At 43.2% G+C, this 21,276-nt stretch overlaps 3 protein-coding genes across 3 annotated transcripts in view; 2 read left to right on the forward strand and 1 right to left on the reverse strand.

The window, feature by feature from the left end:
- The window catches only part of LOC306930335 (E3 ubiquitin-protein ligase TRIM35-like), a 289,920-nt gene that overhangs the window by 15,751 nt on the left and 252,893 nt on the right, over window positions 1-21,276 (forward strand). The gene's annotated exons all lie outside the window — the stretch shown is intronic.
- ankrd52b (ankyrin repeat domain 52b) overlaps window positions 1-21,276 on the forward strand; it is a gene marked incomplete at its 3' end in the record, with an annotated part of 68,563 nt that overhangs the window by 15,332 nt on the left and 31,955 nt on the right. The window contains exons 7-8 of the mRNA XM_079510790.1: window positions 7,425-7,567; window positions 20,872-21,084. Coding sequence (XP_079366916.1) covers window positions 7,425-7,567; window positions 20,872-21,084 — 356 coding nt within the window. The remainder of the gene's footprint in view (window positions 1-7,424; window positions 7,568-20,871; window positions 21,085-21,276) is intronic.
- On the reverse strand, window positions 13,878-16,612 carry LOC306929256 (complement C1q-like protein 2; the record flags this gene model as incomplete). The annotated part of the gene is made up of 4 exons (XM_079509698.1): window positions 16,508-16,612; window positions 16,336-16,407; window positions 15,601-15,726; window positions 13,878-14,161 (listed from the first exon to the last, which is right to left on the reverse strand). The coding sequence occupies exons 2-4, from the start codon at window positions 16,382-16,384 to the stop codon at window positions 13,878-13,880; spliced, it is 459 nt and encodes a 152-aa protein (XP_079365824.1). The 5' UTR covers window positions 16,385-16,407; window positions 16,508-16,612.

Here is a 21,276-nt window from a genome sequence, read left to right on the forward strand (position 1 = left end):
ACAGCCAATCCACTGGGCCGCGTACCTCGGTAGGCCATACTTCACCACCAATCATGTACATCGTTATAGAGACAGCCAATCCACTGGGCCGCGTACCTCGGTAGGCCATACTTCACAACCAATCATGTACATCGTTATAGAGACAGCCAATCCACTGGGCCGCGTACCTCGGTAGGCCATACTTCACCACCAATCATGTACATCGTTATAGAGACAGCCAATCCACTGGGCCGCGTACCTCGGTAGGCCATACTTCACCACCAATCATGTACATCGTTATAGAGACAGCCAATCCACTGGGCCGCGTACCTCGGTAGGCCATACTTCACCACCAATCATGTACATCGTTATAGAGACAGCCAATCCACTGGGCCGCGTACCTCGGTAGGCCATACTTCACCACCAATCATGTACATCGTTATAGAGACAGCCAATCCACTGGGCCGCGTACCTCGGTAGGCCATACTTCACCACCAATCATGTACAGTTGGGTGCCACCGATATTGTCCCTTATCATTTGACCCATTTAGGCCTGACCTCAACATTTTAAAAAATCCTTCTAAATCCTCCAGTTTTCTGAAATAAATATTCTCACGATTTAAAAAAAATAGCAGATCTACAAGCTCGTAGCGCGCCACCGAGTGGCGCGCTACGAGCTTGTAGGTCTGCTATTTTTCAATAGCTAAATTATAACATAATGTTTAAAACGCCAAAAGGGGTTCCCGCCCCAAAATGGGTTAACTGTCCTTTTGCGCAGATCACGCAAACCTCAGCAAAAAGAAAAGGACAATATCGATGGCCTCCAACTGTATATCGTTAGCCTCATACTGTAGCATAATTGACGAAGAAAGTGCTTTTAAGTCACCTTTTTTGACTTATCGAAATTCACAACCATTCTGATACATGGTTGAGAACATTGGCAATAAGACATACAGACAAGACGGCACAGTATAAATCAACAGTGTTAGGCACTATATAAATAAAGGCAGGTAACAAGAGTGCCTAAGTCACTTTCCTGAAAACGTTAAAAATGTGACTTAAGGGCCTTGCAAACGTGAAGCGAGGAACGCAGGCGTTGTTGCCTGGATCAACGACAGGTCTCCTCCAGGTCTGTTGAAGAGGGTCTGGATCAACACAGGTCTCCTCCAGGTCTGTTGAAGAGGGTCTGGATCAACACAGGTCTCCTCCAGGTCTGTTGAAGAGGGTCTGGATCAACACAGGTCTCCTCCAGGTCTGTTGAAGAGGGTCTGGATCAACACAGGTCTCCTCCAGGTCTGTTGAAGAGGGTCTGGATCAACACAGGTCTCCTCCAGGTCTGTTGAAGAGAGTCTGGATCAACACAGGTCTCCTCCAGGTCTGTTGAAGAGGGTCTGGATCAACACAGGTCTCCTCCAGGTCTGTTGAAGAGAGTCTGGATCAACACAGGTCTCCTCCAGGTCTGTTGAAGAGGGTCTGGATCAACACAGGTCTCCTCCAGGTCTGTTGAAGAGGGTCTGGATCAACGACAGGTCTCCTCCAGGTCTGTTGAAGAGAGTCTGGATCAACACAGGTCTCCTCCAGGTCTGTTGAAGAGGGTCTGGATCAACGACAGGTCTCCTCCAGGTCTGTTGAAGAGGGTCTGGATCAACACAGGTCTCCTCCAGGCCTGTTGAAGAGGGTCTGGATCAACACAGGTCTCCTCCAGGCCTGTTGAAGAGGGCCTGGATCAACGACAGGTCTCCTCCAGGTCTGTTGAAGAGGGGCGCAACAACGCAAGCGTAACAAAAAAGCTAAACAGAATCCAGGTCTGGTGAGTCGCGGGGGGCGTGTGCACGTAACGAGCACGCGCGCAACAAATTCACGGGACCGCGCTCACGTAAACACGCTTGCGTTGTCGCACCGCGACTTCTCCGAGCAAAAAACATTGCAAATGAACTATAGGCGCGTTTTATCGCGCCCCGTTTGCAAGGCCTTTTAGGCAATTATGCTATGGGGCTAACGACATTTTTGAATAATAGACATTGTAACTTGTGTGTTGTTTTTTCCTTATTATTACTGTTGGAGAGTACAATCATCCAATCCGCTAAGCAACTCAAAGCAACTGAATACCAACCATTTTGCCATTTTGGCAATTTTTTGGGGGGAGTAATTGCAGCATCAATGCAAACAGCCATGTTGATGCAAAGTTGGCTTATCAGGATCTCCTATCTTTAGCCCAGCCTTATTGCTGTTTGGAGAGTCTCGTCCGGTAATGCACGGCATGCATGCTGCCAAGTAGATTATGTGTACAGTACTTAACCCATGTAGACCTGAGGACGATTCTACAAATGCCTTCTAAATCCTGACAGTTTCCTATGTTTCTATGTCAGTGGTTCTCAAACGTTATCATGTCAAGGAGCCCAAAAATGTAATTGGCCCGCCGCCCCCCCCCCAACCCCCCCCCCCCCCCCCCCCCCCCCCCCCCCCCCCCCCCCCCATCTGAAAATATGTCGTTCCAGGCACACCCCCCCCCCCCCCCCCCCCAAGAAGCAAAGATTTGAGTTAAAAACGCTCGCTCTGAAAGAATATATATTCAAAGATTTGCGGCACATTTTCACGATTCTTTTCCAAAAATAGCTGCCGCGCTACGAGCTTGTAGATCTGCTATTTTCCATTAGCTGAAGTATAACAGAATGCTTAAAACACCAAAAGGGGTTCCCGCCCAGAATGGATTAAGACCACAGGGATTTAAGGAAATGGGAGCAGCTGTTCACTGTCACTCCCCGTGCATCTCTCTGAGAGCAGTAACTATGTGTCGTACTAAGTAGGTAATTTAATACTTTAAGCCAAATACTACAGGTATTTACTATCCCGTGTGTCATGCTATAAATGCATAATCACGCGGAATGAATGCCACCTTGGGACGGTTTGATTGATTGATTGATTGAAATATTTTATTAACAGTTTGCAGAATTACAGTACTTTTCAAGCACAAACTCAATTTTGGGCGGGAACCCCTTTTGGTGTTAGCATTATGTTATGCTTTAGCTATTGAAAAATAGCAGATCTACAAGCTCATAGCGCGCCACCGAGTGGCGCGCTACAAGCTTGTAGGTCTGCTATTTTTGAAAAACTGACATAACGACTGACATAGAAACATAGCTTTTTCAGAAAACTGTCAGGATGTAGAAGACATTTTTAGACGGTCAACTTGATAGGCCAACTATATTATTTTTTATGACATAATGTACTTTATTGATCCATAATATGAATATCAATAAAAGTATATTTTTGTCATATATCATTTCAAATTTGTTATATCTAATGTATTACATAATATTATTACGTAATACATTAGATATTACATTATATGACATGATAAATCAAAGACTAGAAGAACTATCTGCTATACTGTAGGTAGAGGGGCTACAGTGCAGTGTTGATTTTGTCGACTAAAACTAAGACGAAAAATGTTCGTCGACTACCTTTTTCCACTGACGAAAACTAAATGAAAACTAAGCTATGGTGACTAAAACTAAGACTAAATATATTGTCAATTTCGTCAACAAATAAAAACTAGACTAAAATGTTAGGAAGGGACTAGTAGACAAGAGATCCAGTATAAGCCATTTTACACTTGGTTACATGCTGGAAATAGCCGATCTTGTAGATCTGCTATTTTCAGCAAGTGTAAAAACAGTCGTTAAGACGGCATCAAGGCCCGCCAAAATACATTTTAGTCGACTAAATCAACTGTAGATTTTGTCGACTAAAATCGTATGATATTTAGTCGACTGAAACTAACTAAACACTAAAACATTCCAGGTGACTAAAATGTGACTAAAACTAAATGAAAACTATTCAAGAGACTATGACTAAAACTAAAATCAAAATGTGCTGTCAAAAACAACACTGCTACAGTGATGCTAACTGAACAATTTGGAAGACAGTGTGAGACGTGAAAGTTCTGTTTTTATTTATGTTTTGTTGTATTTTGCGGGACGGGAGACATTTCCATGAACACCATTTGTTTGAAATAGAACTCTCGTACACACATTAAGCTGACTAATGCACAACCAATACAGGTGTGTGTGTGATCAGTATACCCTACTGCAGGACATTAGGGCATTAAGCAACTAGTCGACTAGTTTACTAGTCGACTAGTAAATCCACTAGTCGACCTTGTTGGTACTAGTTGACTAGTTGATAAGAAAAAAATATATATATATATATATATTTTTTTTCAACATGTCAACATGTACACAGTTTTTCAATGTACAAATATTTATTTCCAAAAAAAAAAAGTTTTTTTTTAATTTATTTTTTTACATAATAGGTAGTTAAACAACTAGTCGACTAGTAAACTAGGCAACTAGTCAACTAGTAAAAATGACTAGAAGTGAATGCCCTACAGGACATCATTAACTTGTATCGTGCTCTTTCTATCTGATAACAATAAAATATAATAAAGGGTGAACAAATTCTATACCATCTTAAGAACGTGTTTTGCCAGTCTGTGTTGTTGAACACTGTCTTACAGAAGCAGTTACATGCATTACGATGTGCAGACTGAGGCCGTTTTTATTTTTAGACATGTGATTCACTGCTGTTTGATAAGGTAACTCACTTGTCATAAGGACAAGTGCCTGAAGTGGCTCAGTGGCTACCCTTAACCCATTTTGGGCGGGAACCCCTTTTGGTGTTTTAACTAAGCATTATGTTATGCTTTAGCTATTGAAAAATAGCAGATCTACAAGCTCATAGCGCGCCACCGAGTGGCGCGCTACGAGCTTGTAGGTCTGCTATTTTTGAAAAATCGTAAAAATGCGGCACAAATCTTTGAATATATATTCTTTCAGAGCAAACGTTTTTTTTATTTCGACGTCAGGCCTAAGTGGATTAATGACTATAGAGCGTCGCAGTCCCGCCCCCTTTCATGACGACGCCAGGCCCAGGAAATAATTCCCAATGCATTTTTCCCATAGACATTTCAAAAAGTATTTATTTTAAAAGACAATATTTTGGACCAAACAAATTATTACAAAGAAGAAAAACAACCAGAAAAGTGTTGTAACTTGTAACCTGCCGTTGTTTTCTACTTTCTAATTCTTTGTTTGGCCCAAAACATTGTGTTTATTGTCATGATTTGTCACGGCAAGAGTTGGCTTTGTCCGCGGCGTAAACCTCTTTAAATAAATACTTTTTGAAAAGTCTGAGGAAAATTAACGGGCAATTATTTTCCGGGTCTCTCGAGGGGGCGTGACTGCGACGCTCTATAGCTTAATGACAATCTCTTACATGCTGCTACCACCCCCCCCCCCCCCCGTTTGCATAAACAGTTCACATTTTTTATTGGATGGAATAACCCTAACTCAATGTAGGAGACAAGTTTGTAGGTTATTGCATTCACTTCTAGTCATTTTACTAGTTGACTAGTTGCCTAGTTTATTAGTCGACTAGTCGACTTAACTACCTATTATGTAAAAAAATAAAATAATAATAAAAAAATAAACTTTTTTTTTTTTTGGAAATAAATATTTGTACATTGAAAAACTGTGTACATGTTGACTATAACTATAATCTACCTGATTTTGGGGCCTACAAAATCGGGGAAAAATAAAAAAAATATATATATTTTTTTTCTTATCAACTAGTCAACTAGTACCAACAAGGTCGACTAGTGGATTTACTAGTCGACTAGTAAACTAGTCGACTAGTTGCTTATTGTAGGTTATATATATCTGGTCACTTTCACACTGCCTTCTAAACAGGGGCGGCTGTGGCTCAGGAGGTAGAGCAGGTCGTCCAATGATCCGTGGGTCGGCGGTTCGAATCCCGGCTTTTCCTGTCCACATGTCGAAGTGTCCTTGGGCAAGACACTGAACCCAATGAGTCGGTCGGTGTGAGCTCGCCACCGTCGGTGTGTGAATGTGGGAAGTGAGGACGCTGGCGTCGACTGTTCGCCGCTTCACCTCCCAAATGTATGAATGAATGAACCATTGTAAAGTGCTTTGAGCACTTGGAAAAGCGCTATAAAAATGCAATTCATTCATTATAACAGTTTCCTGAAAAACGCGGTACCAGTGGTGCTGAAACCTGTTCATCTACAAGCTCATAGCGCAGCACAAAGTCCACTATGAGTTTGTACATCTGCTATCTTGAATAGCCAAAGAATAAAATAATGGTTCAAGTGGTTAAAATCTAAGGTGACACAGACAATTTCCTGGTTTTAATGGGTTAAACCCATAGAGTATATAAAGGATAGAGACCGAACTGGAGCACTAGCCCCGCCCCCAAGCTATTCATTTCGATGAAGTTGCTCAGTGGCGTTTTGAAGCACCCGGAAGACTGCCGGAAGTACCTCCTCCGGACCTCAAATTTGAGGTCCGGGGTGACGTATGCAACCGAGCGCTCAATGTTAAAGCCCAGCTGCACGGGGTTTCCCGGTCATGAATCCACGGGTCCGCCTGTAGTCCCTCCTCCTACCACTAGGGCCCAGACCTTCAACGTTGAATAGCCTCACTGGCCCCTTGGTTAAACCTGTAATGGCAAAAGGTTGTTCCTGCTGTTTGCTATGTTTTCTTGCATTTGTATGAATAGTTCAAAATAAATGTTTCCAAGAATATGAACGAGGCCTCCACTAATCTTACTATGCACACACATCTCTCTGACCTGCTCCAACCGTATGTGCCCAGAAGGTCACTGAGATCCACATCCCAGGCTTTGCTGGTTGTTCCTCAGAGTTTTGCCCCCTAGGCTATGGAATGAGCTCCCCCCCTCCACCTAAGAACTGTGGATTCTGTGGACATTTTTAAAGGACTGTTGAATACTCACCTTTTTAAACAGGCCTTTACATAGCCGGCCTGGTTAAATGTTAAATGTTGATTGCTTTATTTTAACTCCATTTTGTCTATATTGTCTTACTTTATTAGTGATTTAGTTCTTGACTTGTTTTATTGACTATTGACTTGTTTTAATTGTATTGTTGTTAAAGCACTTTGTGACTGTAATAGGCCTATCTCACAGCCCGCTTTCCACGCCCACTTCCGGTAAATAGTGGTGTCATTTAACATTAGCATTTACACGTTTTTTTCTCTGGAGAATCTAAGTACATTTTCTAATGTAAAAATGTGACAGACCAATATTATTATGAAGCAAACAAGATGGTAAATCAGCTCGAACAGATAGAACAAACCTTACCTTGAGAAAACAAAAGTTGTAGACTTCTTAAATTACCTCTGTTAACATGTAGCGTCTATGGAGTGACGTCACGCTATCACCACTAACCCCGAAAGGGGGCGTATTAAGGGGGCGGGGAAATTCTGTGAGATAGGCTTATTGTCTGTGAAAGGTGCTCTATAAATAAACTTTACTTACTTACTTACACATCTCTCCTCAGGACACGTAGATGTCATGAAGCTGCTAGTGTCTCACTAATGTTGCTATGCACACACATCTCTCCTCAGGACACGTGGATGTCATGAAGCTGCTAGTGTCTCACGGTGCTGATGTGATGGTCAAGGACAAACATGGGTACACTGCCCTCCACGCCGCGGCCGCCAGTGGCGAGTTGGAAGCCGTCAAGTATCTCCTGAAGCTGGGGGTCGAGGTAAAGTGGCCTGCTCACCTACTTCTCCCTACTTTAACCCATTTTGACCTGAGATCAGATTCTAAAAATGTCTTCTACATCCTGACAGTTTTTTTTCTAAAATAGCAGACCTACAAGCTCGTAGCGCGCTACTCGGTGGCGCGCTATGAGCTTGTAGATCTGATATTTTTCAATAGCTAAAGCATAACATAATGCTAACATCAAAAGGGGTTCCCGCCCAGAATGGGCTAGTCTTGCATAGCTAGACCAGTGGTTCTCAACCAGTGGTCCGGGGACCACCAGTGGTCCTTGAGGGGGGTTCCAGGTGGTCCCCAGCTAAACGATGGATAGTCGCGGTAACCAAATGGACCCTTATTAGATCTTTAACCCATTTTGACCTGAGATCAGATTCTAAAAAGGTCTTCTATCCTGACAGTTTTCTGAAAAAGCTATGTTTCTATGTCAGTCGTTCTTCGATTTTTCAAAAATAGCAGACCTACAAGCTCGGCCGAACGGATTGCAGAGCGGTCTTGATACCGGAAGGTCGCCAGTTCGAATCAGCGGTCCGACACGTTAAAATTACCACCGCTGAAGTGCCCTTGAACAAGGCATTGAACCACTACGATGAAATGTGTTCTATGAGCAGGGCCTGGCTGGAAACAAGTTCTTGAGCTTAGCCCAGATACCCTGGGTAAATATAGTAATCATTTCATTTCATTTCATTTCATTTCATTTCGTAGCGCGGCGCGCTATGAGCTTGTAGATCTGCTATTTTTCAATAGCTAAAGCATAACCTAATGCTAACACCAAAAGGGGTTCCCGCCCAAAATGGGTTAACTATTGAGAGCATAAAATGAAACCGTTTCATTTTACGCTCTCAAGAGTTAAATGATTGTTAAACATCTGCACAATTAGGCTAGATAATGTAAAAAATAAATAATTGTTATTTTGATCAAAGTTTGCCTGTTATATCTCTCTATGGTACCAACATCAATACAGCATGGAATTGTGGACAAAATCGTATTCAACAATAACAAAATACGAATAAATCATGGGCCTTGATCTGAAAAAGGTTGAAAAAAACACTGAGCTAGACGAACGAAGCTCTCCCCCTACCAATATGACCGGTGACATTTTAACCCATTTAGGCCTGACGTCGAATTTAAAAAAAAAAGTCTTCAGACAGTTTTCAGACAGTTTTCTGAAATACCTCATGTTTCTGCATCAGTGGTGCTCAATATTTCATGTCAAGGACCCCATAAATGATATGTAATTGGCCACCGACCCCCATCTGAAAATATGTTATTCCAGGGACCCCCCCAGAAGCAACGATTTGAGTTAAAAACGTTCACTCTGAAAGAATATATATATATTCAAAGATTGGTGCCACATTTTCACGGTTTTTCAAAAATAGCAGACCTACAAGCTCGTAGCGCGGCACTCGTGCCGCGCTATGAGCTTGTAGATCTGCTATTTTTCAATAGCTAAAGTATATTCCCGCCCAAAATGGGTTAAATGCAGTGTAGTGGTAAAGACGGAGAAAACGGCCACAGACAAACCGTCCTACACCCATTGCTTTGGAAACAAATCACCATTCCAATATGAAGGACCGCCCCAAAAGTATTTTTTAATTCTGATATTGTTATTATTATTTTTTTTAAATCTAAATAGTTTCCACACAGTTTTAGACATTACATTCAATTTAATCAATGGCTTTAATATAGTATGCAAATAATCATTTCCAATACAGAGTGTGCTATGATTCAGTATATAGATGGAACATTGTCTTGAGTAGCCTGCAGGCCGATTGGAGATGTCTGCATATTGATGTGTCAGCTGATTGAATATTTTATTTACAGTTTTGTAAAAAAGTACAGAGGTACAGTTATTAAAATTATACAATAATGCTAAAAGGATAACACACGTTTCCATTGTGGTCCTGTGTGTTCAGTTCACCATGTATTTTCTCTGTGTTACTGTAGATTGAGAGTGTGATCTCTCTCTGCCATGCGTTGCACATGCAAATATCTGCCGTCACCCCAAAGGACAACAGAGTTCATTGTTTGTGTTTGGTTTTAAAAATAGACTCAACAGTAACATCTCTGTCCAGGAATCATGACGTGGTTTCTCACGATAGTCCGCAGACCTCGTGAATGGTTACATTGAGAACTATTTCCCACCCAAACTAAACACTCGCCAACAGCACTGTATATCTTGCTGCAGAAGGCTGTACAATGTTCTTAACACTTGTGTGTGTGTGTGTGTGTGTGTGTGTGTGTGTGTGTGTGTGTCAACGCGTGTGTACTGTGTGTGTGTGCACACGTGGACAAGCGCACATTTTCTGTGTAGCGTGCGTGTGTGTACGCCTGGCCAAGTGCACATTTTGAGTGGGGATGCAACCGTCTTCAGTTCGTGCGGCTAAACACAACACAAGATACAACTGTCTTCCCTCTCCCACCCCCCCCAACACACACACACACACACACACACACTCAGCGTGAAGTGGCTACAGCGCACGCTCCGGCGAAAACGGCTAATCTACAAGCTCACAACATCACAGGTTGCAAGTTCTCTCAAGCCAAAGCTCAACATTGACACCATTTTGGACGCAAATGCACCTGCAATTGGATCTGTGCGACTTACCAAATATATCTGGGAGTACCTGTGCGACTGTCCATACTTTCTGTGGTGCATGTCAAACTGGGGGTCCTTGATACTTTTCAAATAGGGGTTCTTTGGGCTAATAAGTGTAAATGTTGCGGTCCTTTCCATATGAAAACGTTTCCCTACCATGCATTTGTAAGAATACTTTCATGTTATACTGCTGTTTTTATTCATTACAAAAACACACACAAATATATTATACAAGTTGAAATATATCAGAACGGGTAAGGACTAGTTATAATAAATTAGCTATTTAGCCATTGAAAAATAGCAGATCTACAAGCTCATAGCGCGCCACCGAGTGGCGCGCTATGAGCTTGTAGGTCTGCTATTTTTGAAAAATAGTGAAAATATTTATATATTTAGGATTTAGAAGATTTTTTTTTAATTTTGAGGTCAGGCCTAAATGGGTTAATTACGTCAACATCATCAGCCGGTTATTACCACGCCTACCATACACGCCGACCACAATACCACAATTAGATGAGAAATGAGAAAAATCACACCCGTGTGAACTGAGCGGTGCACGCTGCTCAACAACACCGCTGGCTGGCTGCAGTTATAGTTATGGTGCTCGGTGTGAATGTCACTGCTCAACAGTGGCCACTTTAGGTCACCCAGCGGTATTGCAGCTGTTCGTACCCCAAACACCCATTGTGCATATTGCATATAGTCTTTTTCTTATTGCTGCATTCCTTGGCCCCTCTTATCGCTTGCGCTGCTTGCAGTGTTGTTTTTGGCAGCAAATTTCTATTTTAGTTTTAGTCATAGTCTCTTGAATGGCTTTCATTTAGTTTTAGTCACATTTTAGTCACCTGGAATGTTTTAGTGTTAGTCTAGTTTTAGTCGACTAAATGTAATAAGATTTTAGTCGACTAAATCTACAGTTGATTTAGTCGACTAAAATGTATTTTGATGCTGTCGTAATGACTGTTTTTACACTGGCTGAAAATAGCCGATCTACAAGCTCACAACGCGTCGCTTGTAGATCTGCTATTTTCAGCATGCAACCAAGTGTAAAATTACTCATACTGGATCTCTTGTCCACTAGTCCCTTCCTAACATTTTAGTCTAGTTTTTATTTGTTGACGAAATTGTCAGTATATTTAGTCTTAGTTTTAGTCATCATAGGTTAGTTTTCATTTAGTTTCCATTTAGTTTTCGTCAGTGAAAAAAGGTAGTCGACGAACATTTTTCGTTTTAGTTTTAGTCGACGAAAACAACACTGGCTGCTTGCAGCTATTTTTCTTTTCTTTTAACACAATGTCTTCACGTACACAGTGACATGTTTTTTTAGGGTAGTTATGCTGCAAGTCCTTCACAGCCACAGCCAAGTCTATGTTTGTTTAGGCTGGGTTTCTCAGATACATGTGTAGCTTGAACAGGAGTGCAGCGCATGCCCTCTGGGCCGCACAACTCGGCCATTGTGAGGCGTCATCTGACGATATAAATACATCTTGTAATACACTTATTTCATTTTTCACAGTCTTAATATTAATCAGTAAAACATACAACAGACAACAATGCTTTTCAATGTGTTTATTGACAGGGTGAATATGAGCATTATGGAGGCTCTTAACTCTTTAACCCATTTTGTGCGTGAACCCCTTTTGGTGTTTTAAACATTATGTTATAATTTAGCTATTGGAAAATAGCAGATCTACAAGCTCATAGCGCGCCACTCGGTGGCGCGCTATGAGCTTGTAGGTCTGCTATTTTTGAAAAATCGTGAAAATATTTATTTCAGAAAACTGGAGGATTTAGAAGTTTTTTTTTAAATGTTGAGATCAGGCCTAAATGGGTTAATACTTAATACATTTAGTCTTAATATTAATCAGTAAAACATACAATAGACCAGGGGTTCTCAACCCGTGGGTCGCGACCCCTCGGGGGGTCGCCAAATTATTTTGGGGGGTCCCCAAATTATTGAAAAAAAAAGAAAAAAAAAAAGAGTTTTTTTTTGTTTTCAACTGAATGGCTGGAAAGTGGAAATGAAGAGTTTACATATAGTACACATAGTACATGCATACACCTTCCCTAATGATTATATCTGGTTTCAGTATTTATTTATGGTGTATTGTCTCTATTATTAAGGTTATTGTAGCAGTCAATTTATATTGGGGGTCGGGAGGGGGCGGGGCGGGGGTCCCGAGACATTGCCAAAGCATTTCCGGGGGTCCCCGGCCAAAAAGGTTGAGAACCCCTACAATAGACAACAATGCTTTTCAATGCGTTTATTGACAGGATGAATATGAGCATTATGAGGGCTCTTTAACATAATGCTAACTCAAACATGTTCATGTCAAGGACCCCCCTTGTCTGTGGACCCCTGTCTCTGCCATAGACCAGTGGTTCCCAAACTTCTTCGGGTCAAGGACCCCCAAATCAACATGTATTAGGCCACGGACCCCCCATTTGAAAACATGTACCAGTGACCCCGATAAGGGAAGATTTTTACGGCTCTAGCAGCGATTTTCACACGCATTAGGCTACAGACCCCCGATTTAATGGCATTTCTACCTCTGGTACCCCAATTTATATTGTAAAACCACTGTTAATTTAACTATGAGACTGTACAAATGGAACCAAATGGACCCTAACGGGTTACAGACCCATAATGGTCCATCCAACTATCATTTAGCTGGGGACCCCCTGGAACTCCCTCAGGTACCCCTGGGGGTCCCCGGACCCCACTTTGGGAACCACTGCCATAGACCCCACGAGAGAAGATTTGTATTGTTCAAATGTTTCAACAGAATTTAAACTTTCAGGAAAAAACAAAATCATCTTGAAAATAGTGGATCAACAGCTCACAACGTATTGCATCCATTGCAACATGTTGTGAATCATCGATTTCCGAAGAGTTGAAATATAAAATACGGTTAAATTAGATTTGTTGTGTAATGCTTGTCTTAATATATTCGGGGCACATGTAGCCTATATGTCGCGGGACTCGATTGGAGCATACTGGTCGTTTATACTGTAAATGGATTGCAGCTGCAAACAGTTGTGGATAACTTGTTTCATCGGCTATATAGCCTATAGCCTACACGTTTAGGTTGCTTATCTTATGCAATTAATATAAATATATAAGAATAGATGAAGCGTATGCATGGATCGAAATCGAATAGCCTGCAGGGACCCGGCAGCTATATATAAAAGTTTAGTCTACTACGCTACTCGTAGTCCACGTGTGTGTGTGTGTGTGTGTGTGTGTGTCTTGCATCCATACAGTAGCGATCCAGATATCAAAATGATCGGATCGCCCCGATCAACTCGGGAGGATTCAGACTTCATAAGGGATCTTTGAACACACTACACAATTATTAATCGGACGGGTCGGGTAGTAGTAGCCTAAATTGGGACCTTATTCTCTCCCTCTCACTCCACTGCCTCCCCATCGTTTTTTATTTTATTTTCCAACTGTTCAAAAGCGATATAATGCGAGTTCAATGCTTTCTAATTAAAAACCTTTTCCGCAAGTGTTTCCATACACTATTTGCGCATTTCCCTTTTTTCGAAAAAGCCTAAATCCGCAACCTCCAAGCGAAAAAGTGTTTTTGCGAAAAATGGAGACTTATTCGCATATTGATGTGTTTCCATCCAGGAGATTTTGCGCAAGAGCCTTAATGCGCATAAAAACGGCTTTATGGAAACGCACCTAGTGTTACATAGCATAGACCAGGACACCACTGAACACACTGTGGTTGTCTGTGTTATCAAAGAGCGTATGCCCTGCAGGTAACCTCATGTAAACCCTGTCCCCCTCCTCCAGCTCCACCATCATTCCATTACACAGCTGCTCATGACCTTCATGAGAATTGGTTCCACAGTTAGCTAAGATGCTCTGCTCATTCTTATAGATGCGGACGCAGAAAATCCCTTTTGGCCCAGCGTTAGTCACAGCAAATGTGAAGTGATAGAGTCCTTTGACCGGCGCAGAGAAGACCCCTGCAGAGACATGAGAGAACACATTCAATTAAAGGAGCATTCAGTGATTTGGGTGATTTGGAAAACCACCCAGTCCGCCCCGGTAACAAAATGTGCACATGCACGCTCTACAGTGGGGGGAAGTGCAACAGGCCAACAGCATGTGCACCAAGGCCCGCCCCCACTCGATCATGATTGGAGGAAGGCCCCACTCATCCTGATTGGATGAAGGTTTTGCCACCCGCCACCAAAACTGAAACTAGGGTTTTTTGACCCCAGGGGCTCACTGGGGACAGGGAGGAACTCCTTATGGTCAGCACACTCTATAGTAGGGAGGATTATCCAGAAAAAAAGAAAAAATAAGTGATATTTGAATTAAGTCAAATCACTGAATATACCTTTAAAGGTTGGAAAAGTGGTGACCGCTTCACCACTTTTCAACCTATCTTCGTATAATTGGTCCTCACTAATGTTCATGATAAAATGGCACCTTTTCTTTCTATACTCTGTGTCATGATGGGAGGGATGTGGGCAGTTCAGAAAACCGTCTACCAGTGACATCACCGATGGGGAATCCAAGCTATAATAACTAATAGAAACCGCAGGCTTTTCTATTCCTTTCTATTCCTTAAAATAAAATATAAAAATAAAACTCAATCCCCTATCCCACCCTCCCCCCACCCACAATCCCAAGGATGGTGTTTACTATTTTTATCATGAACATTAATGAGGACCAATTATGTGAAGAAGTTGAAAAGTGGTGACTGTACTTAAGTAAAAATGTTAGTAGAGTATTTGTAGTTTACTTGAGTATGTGTAGTTTACTTGAGTATTTTCAATATCCAATACTTTTACTTCTACTACACTAATTAAATCTCTGATCCAAATATTTCACTTATTATTACAAAACATCAGCCTTATACATTTTAGCCATTTGAAAATAGCTGATCTACAAGCTTTTTATACACTTGAAACCTTTAAATGGCACATATTCTGCATAATGAGTACTTTTATTTTTAGTACTTTAAGTGCATTTGTACTTTTACTCAAGTACATTTTGAATTCTTCTTATTCTGGGCTTTTACTTGTAACAGAGTAGTTCTATATTGCAGAATTGATACTTTTACTTAACCCATTTTGGGCGGGAACCCCTTTTGGTGTTAGCATTATGTTATGCTTTAGCTATTGAAAAATAGCAGATCTACAAGCTCATAGCGCGACACCGAGTGGCGCGCTACGAGCTTGTAGGGCTGCTATTTTTGAAAAATCGAAGAGCGACTGACATGGAAACATAGCTTTTTCAGAAAACTGTCAGGATGTAGAAGACATTTTTAGAATCTGATCTCAGGTCTGAAGTAAAAACCTTTTGAGTACTTTGTACACCACTGGTAATTAATTGGTGAGTGTTAATCTGTAAGTTTAATCACCTGTAGATGGATTGTAGTTTAAACACCACCTACCTGTAGATGGATTGTAGGCGTTGCCAACGTTACTGTTGACTCTCTTGTAGACCAGAGTGGTTTCGGAACCAAACGGTCCAATTTGTCCGCTACCCAAACCAACAGCGAAGGCCACCTTTGGTTTGTCTGTCAAGGAAGGAGCATTGTCAAATTGTTTGAAATAATAATAACAGCGTGCAGGCGAACGGTTCTCGAGTTACGTGGATTACAGACGTATATACGGCCGTACTGTACACAGAGACGTACAGAGAGACCTGGTGCATTCATAGATAGATGTTAGTAATAGTATATATTATAACCCATTTTGGACGGGAACCCCTTTTGGTGTTTTAAACATTGTTATAATTTAGCTATTGAAAAATAGCAGACCTACAAGCTCATAGCGCGCCACCGAGTGGCGCGCTATGAGCTTGTAGATCTGCTATTTTTCAATAGCTAAATGAGGGAAGAAAATCACACCTGTGTGAACTGAGTGGTGCAAGGTCTTATCTAGCCTGATCAGCTGAGGTCTGACGTAATGTCAGTGACCATAGTAACCATGCTCATTCTTTTGGGCCCCACGTACAGGTACACACAAACACGGATACAAACAAAGCTGGTTGTTGGAGTGGTTTGCACCACTCAAAAATGAATTTTGAAAAATTGTGAAAATATTTATTTCAGGAAAAACTGAAGGATTTAGATTGTTTTTTTTAAATTTCGAGGTCAGGCCTAAATGGGACAAAGCATACTTACTCCACAGTTGGTGCACTTGGCTTTCAGCAGCAGTCAGCCTGGTTTCCATGGTGGTCAGCTGAGCAAGATGAGCTGAAATAAAGTACATCAGCATGACGTCAGTCATACAGTAAATGCAGTTTCAGTGTTGAGTGTGTAAGCTTTCCATTATGGATTATATATAGGGATCAACCTTCAACTTGACTCTCACTGGCACTAAGTCTGGTCTGGAGAACTTCAACTTGGCCTTCACTGGTGTTGAGTCTGGTTTGGAGGCCTTCAACATGGGCCTCACTGGTGCTGAGTCTGGTTTGGAGGCCTTCAACATCCTCACTGGCACTCAGTTTGGCAGCCATTACTGAAAAAGATCACAGAGAAACATTATGTTAAACTATGAATTTTTTTTAACACATTCCAGCCTGTATACCTTTACAACTTAACCTGACTCCGCCAGATGGGGCAGCAGAGAGTACACTGGGGGGAACCCAGTGTACTCTCTGCTGCCCCATCTGGCGGAGTCAGGTTATTTACAACTTCTTCCAGCTCCATTGTGACCATGCAGACCCTGCTCTCCATGTTCCTCATCTTCTCTTGTTGCACCACCACCATGTCTCTCAGTTCTTTCAGCTCCCCCCATAGGTGGTCATCGCTATCTCTGTCGTTGAGCGGTCCGTTCTGCCCCGGAGCCCCAGACAGACAGGACAGTAAAACAAGCAAAGCCACACAGCCTTTCATCCTGAAGCAGATAGTCACTATGTGATATCGTGCAGCTGCTTTTTATATCCTCTCCCTGCTCGTCCACCAGCACTAGACACTAGACCCTAGACACGTCACCGTGTTATATCCTCTCCCTGCTCGTCCACCAGCACTAGACCCTAGACACGTCACCGTGTTATATCCTCTCCCTGCTCGTCCACCAGCACTAGACACTAGACCCTAGACACGTCACCGTGTTATATCCTCTCCCTGCTCGTCCACCAGCACTAGACACTAGACACTAGACACGTCACCGTGTTATATCCTCTCCCTGCTCGTCCACCAGCACTAGACACTAGACACTAGACACTAGACACGTCACCGTGTTATATCCTCTCCCTGCTCGTCCACCAGCACTAGACACTAGACACTAGACACGTCACCGTGTTATATCCTCTCCCTGCTCGTCCACCAGCACTAGACCCTAGACACGTCACCGTGTTATATCCTCTCCCTGCTCGTCCACCAGCACTAGACCCTAGACACGTCACCGTGTTATATCCTCTCCCTGCTCGTCCACCAGCACTAGACCCTAGACACGTCACCGTGTTATATCCTCTCCCTGCTCGTCCACCAGCACTAGACACTAGACACGTCACCGTGTTATATCCTCTCCCTGCTCGTCCACCAGCACTAGACACTAGACACGTCACCGTGTTATATCCTCTCCCTGCTCGTCCACCAGCACTAGACACTAGACACGTCACCGTGTTATATCCTCTCCCTGCTCGTCCACCAGCACTAGACACTAGACACGTCACCATGTTATATCCTCTCCCTGCTCGTCCACCAGCACTAGACACTAGACACGTCACCGTGTTATATCCTCTCCCTGCTCGTCCACCAGCACTAGACACTAGACACGTCACCATGTTATATCCTCTCCCTGCTCGTCCACCAGCACTAGACACTAGACACGTCACCGTGTTATATCCTCTCCCTGCTCGTCCACCAGCACTAGACACTAGACACGTCACCGTGTTATATCCTCTCCCTGCTCGTCCACCAGCACTAGACACTAGACACGTCACCGTGTTATATCCTCTCCCTGCTCGTCCACCAGCACTAGACACTAGACACGTCACCATGTTATATCCTCTCCCTGCTCGTCCACCAGCACTAGACACTAGACACGTCACCATGTTATATCCTCTCCCTGCTCGTCCACCAGCACTAGACACTAGACACGTCACCGTGTTATATCCTCTCCCTGCTCGTCCACCAGCACTAGACACGACACGTCACCGTGTTATATCCTCTCCCTGCTCGTCCACCAGCACTAGACACTAGACACTAGACACGTCACCATGTTATATCCTCTCCCTGCTCGTCCACCAGCACTAGACACTAGACACGTCACCGTGTTATATCCTCTCCCTGCTCGTCCACCAGCACTAGACACGACACGTCACCGTGCCCAGTGGAAAGTTAGTGTACTGGACTAATGGTGTCAAGGACCCACCTGAGAACTACAACATGTGCTTCGATAAGATCTGGCAACGTTGCATATCCTGGTTCTGAAAAGAGTGGATGCGAATGTTTAACCCATTTAGGCCTGACGTCGAAATAAAAAAAACGTTCGCTCTGAAAGAATATATATTCAAAGATTTGTGCCGCATTTTTAAGATTTTTCAAAAATAGCAGACCTACAAGCTCGTAGCGCGCCACTCGGTGGCGCGCTATGAGCTTGTAGATCTGCTATTTTTCAATAGCTAAAGTATAACATAATGCTTAGTTAAAACACCAAAAGGGGTTCCCGTAGCTCGCCACCGAGTGGCGCGCTACGAGCTTGTAGGTCTGCTATTTTTGAAAAATCTTAAAAATGCGGCACAAATCTTTGAATATATATTCAATAACGACTGACATAGAAACATAGCTTTTTCAGAAAACTGTCAGGATGTAGAAGACATTTTTAGAATCTGATCTCAGGTCAAAATGGGTTAAAACATCTGTGTGCGGTGGGCCAGGGGAGGGAACATATAAAAGGACAACTTTATTAGGGGGGGGGAGAAGAAGAAAAGAAAAGAATGAAAGATAACAATTATAAGCAATAAAGGTAACATACAAGTAACTTGGAAAGGTTAGTCTAAGATCATGTAGATTCTGCTATCCTAATGATTTTACCTTGTACTTTAGGCTACATTCAGTAAAAACACAGCTATTCAAAATGTTAAACGCTCGCTCGCACGCACGCACGCAGGCACGCACGCACGCACGCACGCACGCACGCACGCACGCCACGCACGCACGCACGCACTTTGAATTTCTAGGACCCTCAGTGTGATATGCATGAGACCACAGTAACATGAACTCTGAGAATATACAAATGGAACCAAATGAACCCATAGCTCTCACACACACACACACACACACACACACACACACACACACACACACACGCCCACACAGTGGAAGAATAGTGGAAACTAGAAAAAGTGCCCTTCTGGGCACAGGTCTCCACCAGGAGGATAGGACTGTGTGAGATGTTTGGCAAAAATGTTTAGGATTAATATAAACATGTTTTTGAGGCATTTTGTTCCAAAAATGTGTTTTGCAAAAATCAACCTGTTGGTGGCGCTATAACAGGCCAATGTGAAAAGGGTGGGATATATTCCTCAGCCTAGTAAGAAAATGTGTGAAAGATTTCACGTAAATTGCATGCTGCGTTCATGATTTGAGGCTTTTGTTCAAAACGGGGCAATCTTGCAAACTGTGAAAGCTAATTATAGCCAATTAGGATGGAATATGAAATATCGGACAGATCCGACTTGAGCACATGACCATAGAGATAGTGTGTAACGATTTGTGAGATTTTTGGACAGAATCTGGAGGAGTAAAATCAAAATATGTGTTTTACAAAAGTCGGCCTCCTGGTGGCGCTATAAAAGGCAGATGCGGAAAATGCAGGTCAACGGTTTGTCCTTGGCCTCTAGGGAGTGTGCATGCAACGTTTCACGCAGATCGGTGCAGTTTTAGGTAAAACATTTGAAAAGCTGCCTCATGGTGGCGCTATAACAGGCCATTCTGGAAAATGTGGGGCATCGACCAGGTTAACGGTGCCGGAGATTAGCTGGTAACAGACGGACGGAAGGACGGACAAACACGGACACACACACACACGGACGGAGTGCAAAACATACTCTCTCCCCATGCCTTCGGCCTGGTGGAGACAACAAATATAGGTCATTGTACCGCACTTAGTGGAAAGTTCAGTGCACATGCTGGACACTTAATAAAGTCGAGGACTACCTGAGAGTTCCAACATGTGCTTTGATAAGATCTGGCAACACTGAGTATATGATCAGCTTTCGTTTTATAAAATAATATAGTAGGGTTGTTTTTTTTTAATGTTTTTTTTTTTGTGGCTTTCGCCTTTATTTTATATATTTTATGGAGGGACAGACAGTAGGCTGACAGGAAATGGGGAGAGAGATGGGGGGGTGACATGCAGTAAAGGCCGTCAGGATCGGGAGTCGAACCCGCGGCACACTGCTAGACTGGATTACCAGCCAAGGTGCCTGGACCGCTGAGCCACGGCCCAGGCCAGTAGGGTTGTTTTTATGGTGTGGTTTAAAGTGAGTTTAAAATGTGCCTTGAGATCTTCTCTGTTCTGCTGTGAAGTGACTCCTCCAGTCCTGTTCACTCGGTGCCACGCTATGATGAGCTTGTGTATCTGCTATTTTTCAATAGCTAAAGTATAAAATAACGTTTCATGTGGTTAAAAGCTACAGTGACACAGATGCGCTCCAGGTCTTAATGTGTTTTAAATCCATGGTCCTCCTGTGCCCCCCCCCGTTGCAGATCGACGAGCCCAACGGCTATGGGAACACGGCGCTGCACATGGCGTGCTACACGGGCCAGGACGCCGTGGCCTGTGAGCTGGTGAACCGCGGTGCCAACGTCAGCCAGGCCAACGGGCAGGGCTACACGCCGGTGCACCTGGCCGCCATCTCCACCAACGGAGCCCTGTGTCTGGAGCTGCTGGTCAACAACGGCGCAGACGTTAGCACACAGGTAAAGAAAGTAACTGCTGGGGTCAACAACGGTGCAGATGTAGTGCTGTCGCCTCACAGCTAGAAGGTCCTGGGTTCGATTCCCGCTGGGGTCGCTGTGGGCGCTGGGGGGGGCGTGTCCTCTCCTCCGCGTCATCAGTGCCCATACCCGAGGCGGGGTTGGCGAAAGGGCCTTTCTGTGTGGAGTTTGCAT

This window comes from Electrona antarctica (assembly GCF_951216825.1).
Source record: "Electrona antarctica genome assembly, chromosome: 9".
In the NCBI taxonomy this organism is placed as follows: Eukaryota; Metazoa; Chordata; class Actinopteri; order Myctophiformes; family Myctophidae; genus Electrona; species Electrona antarctica.